Here is a 19643-nt window from a genome sequence, read left to right on the forward strand (position 1 = left end):
TGAGCCTTTTCAAGTAAACACTACATTTAGCTTAAACAAGAGCAGCAGAAAGAATTCACATTCTTTTATTCTAGAATGAAAATCATCCCACTTAATTTCTACAAAAAAAAAATCCAACTTTGCAACTTTGCAAGTAAAATAGAATACCCCTTCCTCCCACCCCCACTTTCTCTTTTACGCTTTTGCTTTTGCTATACAAATGTCTTAGTACTCAATATAACTCTACTTCTTTTGCTTTGCTATACTATATACCCCACCCCACACACAAGGTCATGATATCATGCATTTCTGTGGGGAGAGCTAGACAGGGCAGAGGCTTGATGGGGTTAAAGAAAGAACAGCTGGATTAAGACCAGAAAGGCGATAAGGAGATGATTTGCCACATCCTAACCACAGAACACAAGGTGAACTCAAATAAATAATATAAAATACATCACACAAACTCCCAAGCTATGATGCAACCTACTTTAGGTTATTCTGAAATAAAGAATGGTCTTCTCTCACTACATTGCTCACTTTCTTCCATCTTTTATTTCACAGAGAAATAATTAAAAAAACACAAAAAACAAAAAACTCCTGTATTCCCCTATGGGTTAGTTCTATACTAACTTCAGAGAGAATGTATGAATCTAGATAGGATTCATTTAAAAATTCTTAGTACAGTTTTATTCATCTAGCTGGAGATTGAGTATATCTTGGTGTAAGATACTAAATTTAAAAAAATTGTAATAAGCAGTATTTGCTTTTTAATGTCCTTAGATACAAAGATATAAACACTCAATGTACAGTGATTGTCTCTTTTCCCAAGTATTGGTTATAGAATGCAAACCAATCTTTTAATTTAGGGAGAGGGAAACACTTCTCATGTAAAATGACTAAGGGTACAAACGTTCTTTATTTCCTGGGGAGAGGTGGAGACTTATCTAAGCTAGAGCTTTGAAATGTATGAAGCTGCTATCTGCAGAGAGGGGTCAATTTGGACTTAACAAGGTCTTCTGGTTCTCTGTAAAGACATGTAGAGTAATGCCCAACAGTTTCTTAAGACACACCTAAAAAGGTATAATACAAAGACACTACCAAATCTCCTTTGTACTAAGAACAAGGGTGAAATGAGGACTGTGACAAGGGGAAAAGGAATACAAAGACAAAATACTTTCCTTTCTCTAACGGGTAAGTTTACTGAAAAGCCACCAATGAGATATCACATTAGGAAGACCAAAGGTAAAGGTAAGGTCTACTTATTGATTTAAAAAATGCAAGAATATTTCAATTACACCTTTGTGTTAACTGTCAACTGTGGCAACTTTGTAGCCAAACCAGAAATGGTAAAGGAGTAAGAAAAGAAAGAGAAGCAGGAGGCAAGGACTTTTATGAGATGTATGGGAACTACTGGAACATTTCCTAGTCCTTCTCTTTTACAAAGGACAGTCAGATCACATCAACCAAGAAAACCAGAAACAAAGCACACGTCCTTTCTTCCCTTTTTATAATGTAGTCACACTCTTAACTTTGAAATTATATTCAGTTTCTTCAATTCAATTCAATGGACAAAAGGAAAACTTTCTACTCCAACACTGAGGTTTAGAGTACCCCAAAGTGACTCCCAAATAGTACTTTAGAGGAAGAAGTGATTTTTAAAAAATTTAAGATTTAGCAGGGTAAAGAACTCAATTTCAGCACCTTTAAAAGCAAAACAAAGCCTGACAGGCCCAAGGCCTCCCACATTTCCTTCCTTAAAATATTACCTCTTGGCTGTCAGCAGGTCAGCAAATACAAAGGAAGGGGACAGGAACTCTAGAGTACTGAACAAGTCAAGCCCCCCCCCAAAAAAACACCCCAACATTGCACATCATCACCTGTACTGATGGAAGTTTTATTTCAGTGTAGTAATACTCTCCAATTGATGGGACAGAACTTGGTTTTCCTCTCCACTCCCCAAAACCCTGGCCAAATGCAATGGCTTTGGTTGTGTTTATTTCTTCGTTTTAAAAATAGAAACAAGGAAGGTACTTAAGTGCACTGGGAGAGAGCTGAATGGAATAGTAAAATATGTGTAGCTTTTTGATTTGGAAAAGAGGCCCTTCATTAAAAAAATAATAAATCAAGGGAAGGAAAACAAATAAAAAACAACAATAAACCAAACTCCTACTTGCAATGCTCTCTGAACTGTTCAAATTGCCTTTCCCTTGGCTCCAAATCAGTACCTGGGAGGGAAGAATGGGCGTTTTGGTGCAAAGAATGGAGGGCCCCTAGCAAAAGGAGGCCTGGGTCTTTTTAAACTGTGGAATGGGTCTCTGCCAAGAAAAGGTTCCCTGGGCCTAAAGTCTGGCCTGGGACTCCGCAAAATCATACCACTCCGGTTGATGGTGTCTCTGTGTGAGGGACCCAGGAGGGGGCCACTGCTGCTGTTGCTCATTCCCCCACCTCCTCCTCCATGGGCTGGACCCAGGTGCTCCAGAGAATGGGAGGGCAGGCTCAGGCTCTCGCGTACTCGGCTAAGGCCAGGGCCGTTGAGGTCCCGTTGGGTGGGGCCCACATGGTCCCTGGGTCCTGTGAGCACCCCAAAATGCTCAGCCAGGGCCCCTTGAAGGAGAGAACTATGGTCCTTGGGAAATACTGCCACAGTCCCTGCCACTCCATGTTCTGCCAATGGTGGGGCTGGGAAGGGAATAACCCCAGAGTGGTCAACCGGAGGTGGAGGGGGTGGAGTAGCAAAGGGGACACCACTCCCAGCACTGCTATGCTCCCCAGGGGGCGGAGGGGGCGGGGTTGGGAAAGAAACTCCACTGTGCTCGCCAGAAGGAGGCGGTGGGGCAGCGGCATGCGCCAAGGCCGCCTCTTTTGTGAAGGGGTTCGGAAGATCCACAGAGGGCAGATGAGTGGGCGCATCTCGAGAGAAGATACCACCATGATCCTTAGGAGGGGCAGGTGGGGCAGATGCTGGCCCCACGGGCTCTCTCTGGAAGGGTGCCCCATGTTCCAAGGGGGATGGAGGGAGATGATGCTCAAATGTTGAGTTGAAACTGTTGGAACGAAAGCTGCCGACACTCTCCTGAAATTGGGGTGCCCGTTCCTTGTATGGTGTAGTTTTAAAGCCAGTAAGGCCTCCGCTGCCCCCACCCCCAAGGGATGCCAACTCAGAAGCACTTGAGGGACCATTGTCAAAAGAGCTGCCTGATGTGCTCAGATCAAACCAACCCACCCTAGAAGCCTCACGCCCATGTCCTCTACTTCCCTTCCCAGGAACTCGGATGGACTCTACGGTCTGTATGGGCTCCCCTGACATCCTCCTATTGGCTGCATTATGGTACCCCAGAGTTTCTATAGGGGCCCCCTTTTCTTCTGTGCTATCAGGCAAGTCTAAGCAGGAGGAGGAGACACGGGTTTCAATGCGATAGTGCTCTTCTTGTTGCTGGTCAGTGGCTGTCAAACTGGGCTGGGTGAGGTTTGAGAGACCGACACCATCACTTGAGGTGCCTTTGTTGGGAGTCTGGCCAAAATGCTTATCATCTGAAGGCTTGCGAGAGGCATTTTTAAGCATATTCTTAAACTCAATCGTCGACGTGGTAGAAATGGTGGAGGCCAGGACTTTCTCCATGCCTGATGCGGGTGGGTGGCCCGTGGGAGCAGCAAGGGTACTCTGTGGAGAGAAAAGGGAACGATGTGGAACTGGGTGAGGAGAGTCTGGGTACTGCTTCTGTGGCAAACTGAGAAGCCCCGTGGTAGACTGAGACAAGCTATTGTGGTTGGAGTCAGGGGTGAAAAACGAATCATTCTTACTGGGTGATGGTGACCGTTCAGACCCAGGTTCATTCCCTCTTATGTTGAAGGCACCAAAGAGACCAGGGGAAGATGAGAGACGGTCACAGTTCTCACTAGAGTCCAGGAGGGCTCTCACAGATGGAGGGAAGGCAGTCTTTACCCCAAATTCTTGAGCCCTGTGGCTGTAACTGGACAGGATTGGCTGGTATTCGGTGGCATCTGAAAGCTTGCTTGATTTCAGAATAGATTTGGCTGGTTTCTTCTCTAGGTTCATCATTGCAGAGGGTGGAGGCCCTGAATACTCAAAGTCTCGGTAATCCTCATCTTCTTGGAAAGAAGTATCTGGAAAGAACTTTTCCTGTGAAGAGTCCATCAGGGAGGATGGTCTCTCCATTCCATCGGAAGACTGCTTATAGGGAGACTCACTGCCCAGGCCAAAGGGTCGATAGGTAGATGAAGAATTGGAGAGCTCCCGGGAGTAGCTTTCCTCTCTCCCAGGGGGTGGTGATCTTGTACTGCTTGGTGTTGAGGAACCGGGGCTAATGATCTTAGAAAGCAAGGACATAGTATCTACACTGCTGGACGTGGGCTTGTCCATCATCTCGTCCTGGGTAGGTGTTCCGCTCCGCTCATCCCGTACCGGGGTTCCATCGATGTTGTCCATCGAGGTGCTAGTAGGGCCACGCTGCAAGTCTGATGGATGACTGTCCGCTGGAGCACTGGACCCCAAACTGCTCAGGATTGGGATGTTTAGATTTAAGCCACTGAAACCAGGATTACCTTTTAAAAAGTTGTGGATCTTCATTTCCAGGCTTGGGGAGGTGGACTCTGACTCAAGCTTTGGCTTGGAAACTTCTGAAGACTGGCATATGGCAACTTCAGTAGGTGGGGCAGCAGGGCTACTATTGTGGGTACCTGTAAACCCTAGAGAATTAGCAGGTAGTTTAAAAGTAGTGCTTGGGAGCCCTGGATTGTGTCCAATTGATGTCTTATTGGCAGAAGTTGAAGAGACTTCAGAAGTTGATGAATTGGGAGAATAGCTGAAGCTTTTGGGAATAAAAGATTGGGTATTAGAGGGCAGATTTCTTCCCTTTATGGTAGAGACTGTTGTGTTGGCAGGGGAGGATGAAATGTTCTGGGATGCAGCTTCAGTGGCTGGAACTGGATTCCCAGTAACACTCTGAAGTAAAGATGACAGGCCTGTAGAAACAAAGATTAGAGGGATTAAAGAAAACACCCCTCTACTGTATAATAAAAACAATGCCAGCTTTTTAGATATTATCTTTTCATTCCAGTGGGAAGCAGATAAGACTTCAAAATATGAAGCCAAAGGGCATTCACATCAAGCAGGCAATGCCAAAATGTCACAGAAATGGGTCCTATTTATCACTCTAAGATAGCAAATCATTGAAATGTTTCCAATATAGTCCAGAACAAGACCAACAATAAAAGGCATCAGGAAGGGGAGGATTTTAATGTCAGAATCATTCACAGATTAAATAAAGCTATGTAGGAAGAGAATGGAAGCAAAATTATTCTTAAAATAACACTTTAAGCCAATATTTCTTTCGGTTTTCCTTCAGTCTAAAAGTACAGGGTTGTAAACTCAGGATTTCTTGTTTGTTAGATAGGTGCCACTTAGTCATACTTCCAGCTTTAAGCCACTATTTCATTTTTTATTATTTTATTTTTTGGTGCCGGTTGGTCCTGGAGCTTGAATTCCAGGCCTAAGTGCTGTCCCTGTGCTTTTACGCTCAAGGCTAGGGCTCTACCATTAGAGCCACAGCTCCATTTCCAGATTTTTGATGGTTAATTGGAGATAAGAGTCTCAGGAAATAGCTTGGCCTGGTAGCTCACCCTGAAATCCTAGCTACTCAGGAGGCTGAGTATCAAGGTTCAAAGCCAGCCTGGGAACTACAAAGCCTTGAAACTCTTATCTCCAATTAGCCTCTAGAAAATGGGAAATGGGGCTTGGCTCAAGGGTAGGACAGTAGTCTTGAGCTGAAGAGCTCAGGGACAATGTTCAGGCCTAGGGCCAGGGTGGTAGCCTTGAGCTGAAGAGCTCAGGGACTGTGCCCAGACCCAGAGTTCAAGACCCATGAACCCACCAAAAAAAAAAAAAAAAAAAGTCTCAGAGACTTTCATGCGTGGGTGGGCTTCCAGTTGTAACCCTCAGATCTCAACCCCACAGGAGTAGCTAGGATTTTGAGTATGATCTACTGGTTCCAGGCTTAAGCCAATATTTCTTAGTGCTTCAACTATGGAAATTTTTCTCTATAGTTGGGCCTAGGCCTAGAATTCAAGCCTCAGGACCAGCAAATAAGTAAATAAAAAGCAAGACATGCAAAAGTGAACTGGGAATACTTTTGCTACCTTTTGTTAGACTGATGTTATCATTTTGGGAAATATTGAGAATGTTTCGTTATTGGAGTCTAAGATGACCTTCAACTGGTGATTCTGTTTCCAGTCTCCCAAGTGCTGGGATTACATATGTGTGCGACCATGTCAGGTTAGGATTATTATTATTATTTTTTTTTTATGGTTGGGGTGAACAGGGTCTCGCCCAGACTCTTCTGGAACCTCCTATATAGCTTAGGCTACTCTTAAAATTGACATTCTCCTACCACAGCTTCTTAAGCAACAGTAGTACAGGTGAGTAGTATCACTACACTCAGCTATACAAAATATTTTCAAAAAAAATCTGACAAGGAGCCGAGCGCCAGCTGCACACATGTATAATTCTAGCTTCTTAGAATGCTGAGTATGAGAAGACTTTAATTCAAGCCCAGGCAAAAAGTTTGTGTGATCCTTCTCAACCAGTACCTGGGCATGGTGGAAGTGTCCGTCATTTTTAGTGGGAGGTTGAGATCCAGGGGATGAGGGTTCCAAGTTAGCTCAGGTCAGACCATATCACAACAGAAAAGGCTAAACATAGTGGCATGCTGCTTATAGCAGGAAGCATAAATAGGAAGGTTGCAGTCATCATTGGCAAAGGACAAGAAAGACCCTATTTCAAAACTAGCCACAAGCAAAAAGGGTTGAAAACTGGTGGCTCACAGCTACCATATTAGCTAGCTACTCAGCAGGCTAAGATATAAGGATTAAAGTTCTAAGCTAGACAAAGCAGAAAAATCTGTGAGATTCATCTTCAAATAACTACCAAAAATGGCTGGAGTAGAGTGCTTGTTAACCATGAACAAAAACTTCAGGGACAGTGCCCAAACCATGAGTTCAAAGCCCCATGATGGGCAGGCACATACACATAAAAATAGAGTTGGCGGCCCGGAGTTTGGCCTAGTGGTAGAGTGCTTGCCTAGCATGCATGAAGACCAGGGTTCAAAAGTCCTCGGTACCACATACATATCAAAAAGCCGGAAGTGGTGCTGAGGCTGAAGTGGTAGAGTGCTAGCCTTGAGAAAGTCCAAGGACAGTGCTCAGGTCCTGAGCCCAAGACCAGGACTGGCAAAAAAAAAAAAAAAATAAGAGTTGGAAGTATGGCTCAGCTGCTAAAGCATTTGCTTAGCAAGGATGAAGCACTGAGTTCAACACTCCAGAACTGCTCAATCATCAATCAATAACCAGTGAGGCACACATATAATCCTAGCTACACAGGAGGCTGAGATCTGAAGATCACTGTTCACCAGCCTGGGCAGTAAGTCTATGAGATCGCTTTCTTTTTGTTCATGAGGCTGACACTCAGGGCCCCAGGTGCCGTCCCTGAGCTCTTTTGCTCAAGGCTAGCACTCTACCACTCTAAGCCACAGTGTAACTTCCAATTCTCTGGTAGTTAATTGGTAAATAAGAGCCACTAGTGCCTACAGACTCTTATGTCTCTCCAATTAACCACCAAAAAGCTGGAAGTAGAGCTTTGATTAAAAAAGCTAACTACCTGACGAATGTAACCATAACCCTTGTATACATTATCCTGACCAAAAAAAAGCTAAGGGACAGGGGCCGGGAGTTTGGCCTAGTGGTTAAAGTGCTTGCCTAGCATGCATGAAGACCCGGGTTCGATTCCTCGGTACCACATACATAGAAAAAAGCCAGAAGTGGTGCTGGGGCTCAAGTGGTAGAGCTCTAGCCTTGAGAAAGTCCAAGGACAGTGCTCAGGCCCTGAGCTCAAGCCCAGGACTGGCAAAAAAAAAAAAAAAAAAAAAGCTAAGGGACAGTGCCCATGCCCTGAGTTCAAGCCCCAGTATTAGCATACAATCATTCATACAAAGAAGTAACACAAGACTACTAATTCAGTAGCTTATTAAACATTACCCAATTTCTGGGAATACATTAAAAAATTTCATCCAAATTTACAGTTTTGTCTCTTTGTTTTTGTGGGTCATGGGGCTTGAACTTAGCCTGGGGACTGTCTCTGAGCTTTTCAGCTCAAGGCTATTGCCCTACCCCTGGACCTGGGCATTGTCCCTGAGCTCTTCAGCTCAAGGCTATCATCCTACCCTTGAGCCAAGCCCCACTTCCCATTTTCTAGAGGTTAATTGGACAGAAGAGTCTCAGGTCCTTTTGTGCCCTTGGCTGGCTTTGAAACCTTGATCCTCAGATCTCAGCCTCCAAAGTAGCTAGGATTATAGGTGTGAGCCACCATGCCCAGCTCAAATTTACAGCTTTTATTCACCAAATACATTTGATGCCCATTTGCTAGGAGATTTCAGACAGGATCTTCACAGTTATCACTATTTGGCATAGGTTGGCCCTGCATAACTTGTGATCCACTTACCTCAGCCTTTCTAGTCATGAGATTAAAGGACATCACACTTGACCAAATTTGAAGAATTTTAAGTGCATCCCATCCTTCTATTACTTAGATTTACTGTTATCTAATAATCTGAACTCCAATATTTATAACCAAACAATTGAAATACCATCAACTTCATTCATCCTCCTGAAAATATAAAGCATGTTTCACTGAAAAAATAAGTTGACTAGCCAGGCACTGGTGGCTCATGCTTGTAATTCTAGCTACTCCAGGAGGCTGAGATCTGAGGATTGCATTTAAAGCCACGCCAGGCAGAAAAATCACCACTAAGACTCATCTCCAATAGACCATTGGCACTGTGGCTGAAAGTGGTAGAGCATTAGCTTTGAGAATAAAAAGGCTCAGGGACAGCACCCAGGCCCTGAGTTCAAGGTCCATAACATAAAAAGAAAAAGGTTCTCAAGCCTCAATAGTTTAATTCCTGTTTAAGTCACTGTTCTCACTAAACTCAGAAACACACAAGCATTAGAATGTGAATATGATACCATGACATTTTACTAGTGATTAAACTGAGGGGCCTTGTACATGTAAGGTAAGCCCTCTATCCCCATTTTCAAATTTCTTTCACAATTTTTTTTTTTTGGGGGGGGGGAATGTCATGAAGCTTGAACTTGGCCTGGCCACTGTCCCTGAGCTTTTTAGCTGAAGGCTACTGCCCTACCTTAAAGCCAAGCCCCACTTCCCATTTTCTAGATGTTAACTGGAGATAAGAGTTTCTGGTCCTTTTGTGCCCTGGCTGGCTTTGAACCTTGATCCTCAGATCTCAGCATCCAGAGTAGTTAGGATTATAGGCGTGAATCACCACACCCTGCTACTCTTTTAAAAATTTAGAGAGAGGGGGAGGGAGGAAGGGAAATGGGGACCACGACATGTGAAAGGGTATCAATGTGTGGGAAATAAGGCACCAGTTATATGGCAAATACCATATAACCCTTCTATTAATTACAATAAAAAATATATTAAAAAAAAAATTTAGAGAGAAGGGGCCAGGAGTTTGGCCTAGTGGTAGAGTGCTTGCTTAGCATGCATGAAGACCCAGGTTTGATTCCTCCACACCACATATAAAGAAAAAAGCTGGAAGTGGTGCTGTGGCTCAAGTGGTAGAGCTCTAGCCTTGAGAAAAGTCCAAGGACAGTGCTCAGGCCCTGAGCCCAAGCCCCACAACTAGCCAAAAAAAAAAAAAAAAAAAAAATGTAGAGAGAAGGTCATGAGTGTGTGTGTTTTAAGCAGTAGGCATTGAAACACCAAGACTTGATTCTGAACAGCTAGGCCTACAGGCATGAGCCAGTCCCTGGTAACTGGATCCCACTCAGGTTTATTTGTTTTTAGGGAGGGGGATGTCAGTCATTGAGCTTGAACTCTGGGCCTGGGAACTGTCCCTGAGCTCTTCTGCTCAAGGCTAGCTACCACTTTGAGCTACAGTGCCACTTCCAGCTTTCTGCTGGTTCATTGGAGATAAGAGCCTTATGGATTTTTCAGGCTGGCTTTGAACTGTGACTTTCAGATGTCAGCTCATGGGTAGCTATGATAATGGCATCAGCCACCAGATTCAGATTTTTGATAATAGTTAAAACTACCTTTTACCCCTAATAAGCTGTAGAAAAATCTATCAATAGAGCTGTGGATGACATGATCAGAACATAATTCTAAGAGATTTCGTTTCTAGATTTTGGAAAAATATACATATATATTTAGTTATATTGCTAGATATAATTCTTTGAAAAATGAAGAAGAGATGTACTTCCTGTTAGTAAAGAGCCACATTACTATTCCACAAAGATTATGTTCTGGAGTTCTCATTTCATTAGAATACATTCAGTTCTATTCAAATTTGCCTAATGAGAAAGTTCCTATCATGATATGATACTGTTGAAGGAATCTGAAGGAGAAGGGTTTTATTTTTGTTGTTGCTTTGTGCATGGAGGAGTAGATATACTAAGGCTTAAACTCTAGGGCCATGTATTCTACAAGACTTTCTCTCACACTCTATCACTTGAGCTATACTTTCATTTCGGGCTTTTTGCTGGCTAATGGAAGATAACATTCTCTTAGATTTGCCTGCCCCAGCTGCCTTTGCTTCTCAGCTCAGCTTCCTGAATATCTAGGATGATAGGCTTTGGCTACTGGATTCTCCTACTTCCCTCTCCCTCTGCCCTCCTTTTACTGCTGGTACAGAAGCCTCTCACTTATACTTAGCTTCTTTGCTCAAGCCTGGTGATTTACTACTTGAACCACACCTCTACTTCTCTTTTTTTTTGTCAGTCTTGGGACTTGGAACTCAGGGCCTGGGTGCAGTTCCTGAGCCTCTCTGTGTTCAAGGCTAGTGTTCTACCACTTCAGCTACACCACCACTTCTGGCTTTTTCTGAGTAGTTTATTAGCAATAAGAGTCTCATGGACTTTGCTATCCATGCTGGGATTCAAACCACTCAGCCGCCAGAGTAAATAGGATTATAAGCGTGAGCCACAGGCCCCAGCCGAATACCTCTAATTCTATTAATTAATTGAGTCTCACAGATTTGTCTTCCTGGGCTGACTTCTCTTTAAGAATATGTTTTATGGGCCGGGAGTTTGGCCTAGTGGTTAAAGTGCTTGCCTAGCATGCATGAAGACCCGGGTTCGATTCCTCGGTACCACATACATAGAAAAAAGCTGGAAGTGGTGCTGAGGCTCAAGTGATAGAGTTCTAGCCTTGAGAAAGTCCAAGGACAGTGCTCAGGCCCTGAGCTCAAGCCCAGGACTGGCCAAAAAAAAAAAAAAAAAAAGAATATGTTTTATTACATAGATTAATATGTATTTATGACATACAAACTCAGCCTAATTTTAATTATGTTCTAAAATCTAAGTGCCAGTGATTGTATATAGAAATTTCCGTCTTGAATACTTGTTTGTTAAACACGTCATTTGAAGTATGATGTAAAAATCAATGTTAATAATTTCTTTAACAACAACAACAAAAAAGAATTGAATCTGAACCGGACACAGTGGCTCATGCCTTAATCCTAGTTACACAGGAGGCTGAGATCTGAGGATAGTGGTTCAAAGCCAGCCCAAGCACTAAAGTCTGTTAATTGGAGACTCTTTATCTCCAATGAACCAACAGAAAGCTGGAAGTGGTGCTGTGGCTCAAGGGGTAGGGTGGTAGCCTTGAGCTGAAGAGCTCAGGGACAGCGCCCAGGCCCAGAGTTCAACCCCACAACCGACAAAAAGAAAAAAAAAAAAAAAAAAAGAATTGAATTTGGGCTGAGAATGTGGCTTAATGGTAGAGTGCTTGCATGAAGTCCTGGGTTCCATTCCTCAGTACCACATAAACAGAAAAAGTCAGAAGGGGTGCTGTGACTCAAGTGGTAGAGTTCTACCCCTGAGCAAAAGAAGCTCAGGGACAGTACCCAGGACCTGAGTTCAAGCCAGGACTGGTTAAAAAGGGGGAGGGGGTGCGTAGAATCTATAAGAAAAGCTAAAGCGGAGCTGAGAGTTTGGCCTAGTGGTAGAATGCTTGCCTAGCATGCACGAAGACCCCGGTTCAATTCCTCGGTACCACATACTTAGAAAAAAAGCTGGAAGTGGTGCTGAGACTCAAGTGGTACAGTGCTAGCCTTGAGAAAGTCCAAGGACAGCTCAGGCCCTGAGCTCAAGCCCAGGACTGGCAAAAAAAAAGAAAAGAAAAGAAAAGCTAAAGCACAAGAAGAGTTTGTAACTATGAGATGATGGTAAAAGAGGAACTGCATTGATAAAAATGCACTGTTCTTAGAACCTGATATGACTTGTTGGGGGCTGGTAGTGTAGCCTAGTGGTACAGTGCTTGTCGCCTAGCATGCACGAAGGCCTGGGTTCAATTACTCGGTACCACTTACACAGAAAAGGTAAGAAATGGTAGTGCTGTGGCGTAAGTGCTAGAGCACTAGCCTTGTGCAAAAAGTATTCTTGGGGTCAGAAGTTTTGACCTAGTGATAGAGTGCTTGCCTAGCATGTATGAAGACCCAGGTTCGATTCCTTGGTACCACACATAGAAAAAAAAGCCGGAAGTGGTGCTGAGGCTCAAGTGGTAGAGCTCTCAGCCTTGAGAAAGTCCAAGGACAGTGCTCAGGCCCTGAGCTCAAGCCCAGGACTGCAAAAAAAAACAACAACAACAAAAAAACAAGTGCCCATGGACAGTGCCCAGGTCCTGAGTTCAAGCCCCCGTACTGGCCAAAAGAAAAACTAATTTGTTGCATTGAAATCCTTTGTACAACTACGTAAGTAATATAAAAAAAAATTAAAAAGAACCTAAAGGGAAAAATCAGAACTGTGTGGCTCAAGTGGTAGAGTACTTGCTAAGGAAGTTCAAACCCCAGAGTGAAGAGGATGGTAATCTCTCTCTCTCTCTCTCTCTCTGTGTTTTTTTTTTTTTGTCAGTCCTGGGGCTTGAGCTCAGGGCCTGAGCACTGTCCTTGGGCTTTCCTCAAGGCTAGAGCTCTACCACTTGAGCCTCAGCACCACTTCTGGCTTTTTCTATGTATGTGGTACCAAGGAATTGAAGCCGGGTCTTCATGCATGCTAGGCAAGCACTCTACCAAGCAAAACTCCTGGCCCTGATGGTAATCTCTTAAATGAATTGGCCTAGAACTAGTAGTACAAGATGTACTGTGTTATATCCTTTTTCTTTTCTTTTTTTTTCTAGACAGGGTCTTGCTATGTAGCTTATTTCAAAGCTCAAGATTCTCTTACCTCAGCCTCTAAGTACTGGAGTTACTTGGCATCATCAACTATTTATTGCTGGTACCCCAAAATAGAAACTGGATTATCACTTAATGTTTAGTTCTATTAATAAAGTTCGTCTATATATTTTAAGATAAAGTAAACAGTACTTGGCTGATCTAGTATTTATAGAATAATTCAATAAAGAACCGATAGAAGCCACCGGGTTCAGTGGCTCATGTTTGTAATCTTACCTACTCAGCAAGCTGAGATCTGAGGACCAGCGTTCAAAGCCAGACCAAGCACTAAAGAACTTGAGACTCTTATCTTCAATTAACCTAGAAAACTGGCAGTGGACTGTAGCTCCAGGGGTAGGGCGGTAGCCTTGAGGTGAATAGCTCAGAGACAGCACTTGGGCCCAGAGTTCAGAGGAAGGAAAGAAGGAGGGAAGGAGGGAAGGATGGAAGGAGGGAGGGAAGGAAGGAAGGAAGGAAGGAAGGAAGCAAGCAAGCAAGCAAGCAAGCTAGCTGACAGATGCCTATACTGCTTTACCTGCATAGAACAGTTTCTCAACCTCAGCACTACAGTCATTTTAGGCTAGAAAATTGAGGCTATCCTATTTTTAACGACATTATTCTTACCTCAACCCATACTATTAGATGTAGTCATATCCTTACACTAGTTGGGAACCCAGAATGTCTATAGTCATTGCAAGTGTCCCCCCCAGAAGCCACTGGATGAGAATACTGATACAGAGGAAAGCATTACAATGAAGATGCTGTTCTTATATTTGTAATTCATTGCATATTATACTGAAGAGCTTAGAAAGGATTTATTGGTATCTGGAAGCTAAAAGTAGACTGATCAGGTTAGCTTTAAAAGAGATATTTATCCCTTATTAGAAAAATCATTATACAGCCATTACGATTGTCTGTAGTTTTAACATTAAACTATATGAAGCTCAGCACTTATTAACCTGTACTAAAAGCTGAAATTAACGCAGTCTCTAGGGATGTCATGGAGTAGATGAAAGAATACTGGGATCAAATCATCATTGAACAGCTACATGTGTGACTTTAATCAGGTCATATTGCCTCACTGACCTTTAGTTTCCTTAAATGAAAGGGGTGTATTAGACTAGAGACTAAAGTTCTTTCAGTTTTGAAATTTTATGTCATAATTGATATTCTATAAATGCTGTATTATAAATGACAAATATAAGACAATGGACTAATGATATTGTACATTTCATGACTTTAGATTCCTAGAACTGGAATTCAATACTATGCAGAGACAAACATTCATAATTCAAGTCCCTCTGGCACATGTCAGTTTACCTTGTAGTGCAGGGGCTGACTGAGTCTGGGTTTTGGAAAGAGCAGACAGAATGCTCTCTGGGGTAATCTCCACCTTCGAGAGGATATTTGCCAGAGGGTTGTGAGAAGTTGTTGTGGCAGGTGCAGGTGGTTTCAGGCCACTGTTGATGTTGCTGGGACTGGTAGGAGTTCCTGGAGAAGGTCTCGATGCAGGACTGACCCCTGGTGGCAGAAAGATGAACTCAAGAAAATGCAATTCAAACTGCACTTTTAATTCATGACACTGCACTTACTCCAATGAGTTCAATATGCCTAATAATGATACATCTGATAATGTGAATGATCCACAAGATGATTCCTTATTATGACATATACAAAGAAAGATCTGGGGTGCCAGGAGTTTGGCCTAGTAGTAGAGTGCTTGCCTTGCATGCACAAAGACCCGGGTTCAATTCCTTGGTACCACATACATAGAAAAAAAGCAGGAAGTGGTGCTGTGGCTCAAGTGGTAGAGCTCTAGCCTTGAGAAAGTCCAAGGGTAGGGCTCAGGCCCTGAGTTCAAGCCCAGGACTGGCAAAAAAAACAAAGAAAGATCGATCTGGGGCTTAAGAGTTGCTCTTTTTACTTGGAATATCCTTAAAACAGACAAGTATTAAGTTATTTTCATAAATATCCACTAGTTTTCAGAGCCTAAATAAGAGACCAAGGAAATCTACTTAATATTTTTGTGTATGTTCCAGCACTGAGGCTTTTACTTAGGGTGGCCTAGGCACTGTCCCTCTGCTTTTTCATTTAAGGCTGGCACTCTACCCCTTAAACCATGGCTTCACTTCTGGTTTTGATGGCAATTTAGAGATAAGTGTCTCACAGACTTCCTACAGGAGCTGGCTTCAAACATTGATCCTCAGATCTCAACCTCCTGAGTACAGGCATGAGCCATCAGTGTTGGGTCTTTTTCCTCTATCAGATGCTACCAACATTTCAGAGCCCTACCTCAGAGCCCTGTCGTGGTCAGTAAAGACAGATGGCTGAATGATCAGTCACTCCAAATGCATAACTTTTGCCATGTGCTAGGTTAGTAACTTGCATCTGAAATGGCCTTTAAAATAAGATTTATATAAGCAACCTCTATTTATATGTTTACATGTTTAAAACCTGGATAGATTCTTAACATAGTAAAAGACATAACAAAAAAAATAACCATTTGATTTGTTTAAAATGATAAAACTACAAGCAAATATTTTACAAGAAATAACCAAATGAAAAAAATTATCATTTTTAATCAAAAGAATACAGACAACTTTTAAAGGTTTGAATAGACATAAATGAAACAAAACATAACTAAAAATATGAGGAACAATGGAAACATCCATACATTAGGTACATAAAGAAATACACTACTAGACAGCAATTTAGTTATAACATTTAAAAAAAATCAATTTTTAAAAATCTACCATCCTCCCCCACCACTTTTTTGGGTAACATTCCTGGGAGTTTGAACTTGACCTAGGTGCTGACCTTGAGCTCTTGTGCTCAAGGTTAATTCTTTATCATTTGAGCCACAGCTCTATTTCTGGCTTTTTGGTAGTAAACTGGACATAAATTCAAAGATGTTCCCACCCAGGCTGACTTCAAACCATAATTCTCAAATCTCAGCCTCCTGAGTAGGTTACAGCTATATGCCACTGGCACCAGGACTACATGACCATCTTGGAGGGATTTATGAGCATTTATGATGAAATAAAATGATTGTGATTTCCTTCAAAATAATCCAGACCGGGTAGGGAACAGATGAAGTAAGATTCATAACTGTTATTACACTGTAGCTAAGTGGTAAGTACATGAGAGTAATATGATCTTGTGTATTTTGCGTGCGCGCGCGCGCGCGCGTGTGTGTGTGTGTGTGTGTGTGTGTATGTGTGTGTATACGTGTGTTGGTACTGGAGTTTGATCTTGTGGCCTGGAAACTGTCCTTGAGCTTTTGTGCTCAAAGCTAGCACCCTACCACTTGAGCAACAACTCCACTTCCAGCTTTTTGGTGATAATTAAAGATAAGTCTCATGGACTTTCCTGGCTGGGCTGGCTTTGAACCACAATCCTTAGATCTTGGCTTCCTGAGTAGGCTTACAGTCATGAACCACTTATCCCCAGCTACTCTTGTGTATTTTCATTTATAATTTTTGAAATTAAAAGCATCCACTAATAAAACCAAACAAAAAATTTCCCAAAATATGTCTATTCTTATTAATTCTTTAGTTTCTTTTAGATGCAAGGTCTCATTATGTAGTCCGGACTGGCCCTGAACTCAATCCTTTTACCCCAGTCCCCTGAGTGCTGGGATTACAGACCCATACCACCACATGTGGCCCTACTCATCAACTCACCTAGGAAGACTTCATAAAATTTTATCATCCAGATTGTTTATTTTAGTATTCCTTTTTTTAACAGTGAAAAGATAAAAACACAAATGTCTAATAATAAAAGATAAATTATCAAACACTATATAGCTATTAAAATGTATTTAATATTTAATGACAAAAATATCATATGTAGTTAACTTTTAAGTAGCTATATTTTAGACAATGTTTCAATTATTAAAGAAAAATCATTACAAAGATTTAATCCCCAAACATTCACATAGATATAATTTTATAAGTAAATGTAAGTGGCTTCCTTTAGCAAAGAATTGTTGGTATCTGTTTATTTTCTAAAATATTTGGTTTTATTGTATTTTTAACAAAAATTTCAACAATATTTGCCACCAACAAAAAAGAATAATGGCCGAAAAAAGATGGCTTCCTGTATCCTCTTCACTGGGTTACTTACCAGTATTTTTCATGACTGACGTCAGACTGCTAAGGATAGAACTGATCTTTGCCAGATCCACATTAGCCAGGTTTGGCAAAGCCAAAGCTGGGGAAGGGGGTAGAAGAGAAGTAGTCACAGGCTTTGCAAGAGGTGGAGTTGCTGTTATGGTCACAGGAACAGGGGCACACGAAGAGGCCTTCGAGATACTTTCTGTTGGCTTTGTAGGTACTGAAGTAGAGACTGACTTCTCCACAGGTTTTTCCTTCCTGTCCTCCACTGTTTCAATGAACAAGAGACAATGTTATATTCACTGTTATTTCTTGATTTTGCTTCCAACATTAAATAATAATTAATAATTAAATAATTTTCTGACCATAGAAAAGTAAAAGCCTCTCTGTTTGTTTTGGTGCTGGTCCTAGGGCTTAATCTCAGGACCTGGGCACTGTACCTGAGCTTTTTCTGCTCAAGGATAGTGCTCTACCACTGGAGCCACATCTCCACTTTTGGCTTTTTTTTTTCTGTTTTTGGTGATTACAGAAAAGAGTCTCATGGACATTCCTGTCTTGGCTCTGTTTGAACCATGATCCTCAGACCTTAGTCTCCTGAGTAGCTTGAGCCACTGGTTCTCAGATCTTTATACTTTTTAAAGTCACATTCTTTACAATTTACGATCCTTTATACTACCAACATGTGCCTAAAAATATTTCTCAATCATCTGGTTAATGATCCCCCCCCCCCATATAGTTGTGAAGCTTGAACTCAGACAGGGCCTAGGTGCTATGCCTGAGCTCTTTTTGATCAAGGCTATCATTCTACCACATTGAGTCACAGTTCTACTTTGAGTTTTTGAGTGGTTAATTGGAGGTAAGAGTCTCATGGGGTCTTTTTTGCCTGGGTTGGCTTTGGACCACAATCCTCAGATTTCGCCTCCTGAGTAACTTAAGCATTACAGGCATGAATCACAAGCTGTTTGTTAATGTTTCTTGTACATACTTTCAGTACTAATGTATTTAATTTTAAAAAATTATTGTTTTTTTAATTTTGGGGACAGGAGAGAGGCCAGGAAGTGGGAAATGAAAACGCTGAGAGGGAAGAAAAGGAAAGGACTGAGTCAGGAGTTTGGCTTAGCAGTACAGTGCATGCTTAGCATGCATAAAGCACTGCGTTCATACACAGAAAAAGCCAGAAGTTGTGGTGTGGTTCAAGTGGTAGAGCATTAGCCTTGAGAAAGCTCAAAGAAATTGCCCAGGCACTGAGTTCAAGCCTTAGGACTGGCAAAGAAAGAAAGAAAGAAAGAAAGAAAGAAAGAAAGAAAGAAAGAAAGAAAGAAAGAAAGAAAGAAAGAAAGAAAGAAAGAAAGAAAGAAAGAAAGGAGAGAGAAAGAGAAAAGAGAGAGAGAGAGAGACACAGAGAGAGAGAGAGAGAGAGAGAGAGAGAGAGAGAGGGAGGGAGGGAGTGTGGGAGGGAGGGAGGGAGGGAGGGAGGGAGGGAGGGAGGGAGGGAGGGAGGGAGGGAAGGGAAAGAAAGGGAAAGGAAAGGAAAGGGAAAAGGAAAAGGTTGCTAAGAACAATACCCCAAAAGTAAGATAAAAATAAATATACATTTCTGGAAACATATTACTTGGTTTATACTTGAAAATGGTATTTGTTATAAATTGCCCCATCTTTTCTTTTCATTTACTTGAGAACTTTTCTTAGTGACAGAAACTGATAATTTTTTGATTCCCAAAACTGTCATTATTAGGTACTCTAAAACTGCCATGTTTTAACTCTTGATAACTTTGTAATATATTCCTTTTTTTTTTCTTTCTTTCTTTTTTGTCTGTCAGTCATTGGACTGAAAGGGCCTGAGCTCTTTTGCTTGATTATATCCATGAGCTACCAGCACACAGCTAATAATATAGCTCCTTTAATGCTTTAAAAACCATGAGTAAGGCACTAACTTTAACAAAAGTAAGGCCCAGTGGTAGAGTGCTTGCCTAGCATGAACAAAGCCCTGGGTTTGATTCCTCAGTAGTACATACACAGAAAAAGCCATAAGTGCTGCTGTGGCTCAAGTGGTAGAGACCAGCCTTAAGTAAAAAGAAGCTCAGGGACATTGCTCAGGCTGTGAGTTCAAGTCCTAGGACTGGCAAAAAGAAGAAAAACAAAAGGAAAGGAAAGGGGGGAAGGGGGAAGGGGGAAGGGGGAAGGGGAAGGGAAAGGGGAAGGGGAAGAGGAAGGGAGAGAGAAAAAAGAAAAAAATAACAGAGGCTAGAGGCATGGCTCAGTGACAGAATGCCTGCCTGGCAAGCAAAAGGCCCTGGGTTTAAAC

General features: G+C 42.1%; 1 protein-coding gene across 5 annotated transcripts in view; it reads right to left on the reverse strand.

Annotated features, from left to right (window-relative positions):
* Positions 1-128: 128 nt before the first annotated feature.
* The window catches only part of Rprd2 (regulation of nuclear pre-mRNA domain containing 2), a 73740-nt gene continuing 54225 nt past the window's right edge, over positions 129-19643 (reverse strand). For 3 of the 5 annotated variants that reach the window (XM_090341084.1, XM_090341083.1, XM_090341087.1), the window contains 3 exons: positions 17349-17606; positions 14544-14744; positions 129-4962 (listed from right to left, as the gene is read on the reverse strand). In XM_090341084.1, the coding sequence (XP_090197210.1) occupies positions 2198-4962; positions 14544-14744; positions 17349-17606 (3224 nt within the window). In that variant the 3' untranslated portion in view covers positions 129-2197. The remainder of the gene's footprint in view (positions 4963-14543; positions 14745-17348; positions 17607-19643) is intronic. The other 2 variants (XM_090341086.1, XM_090341085.1) reach the window with 1 other exon arrangement.

The sequence above is a fragment of the Megascapheus bottae genome, chromosome 10, assembly GCF_031878675.1.
Source record: "Megascapheus bottae isolate mThoBot1 chromosome 10, mThoBot2.hap1, whole genome shotgun sequence".
NCBI classification, from domain to species: Eukaryota; Metazoa; Chordata; class Mammalia; order Rodentia; family Geomyidae; genus Megascapheus; species Megascapheus bottae.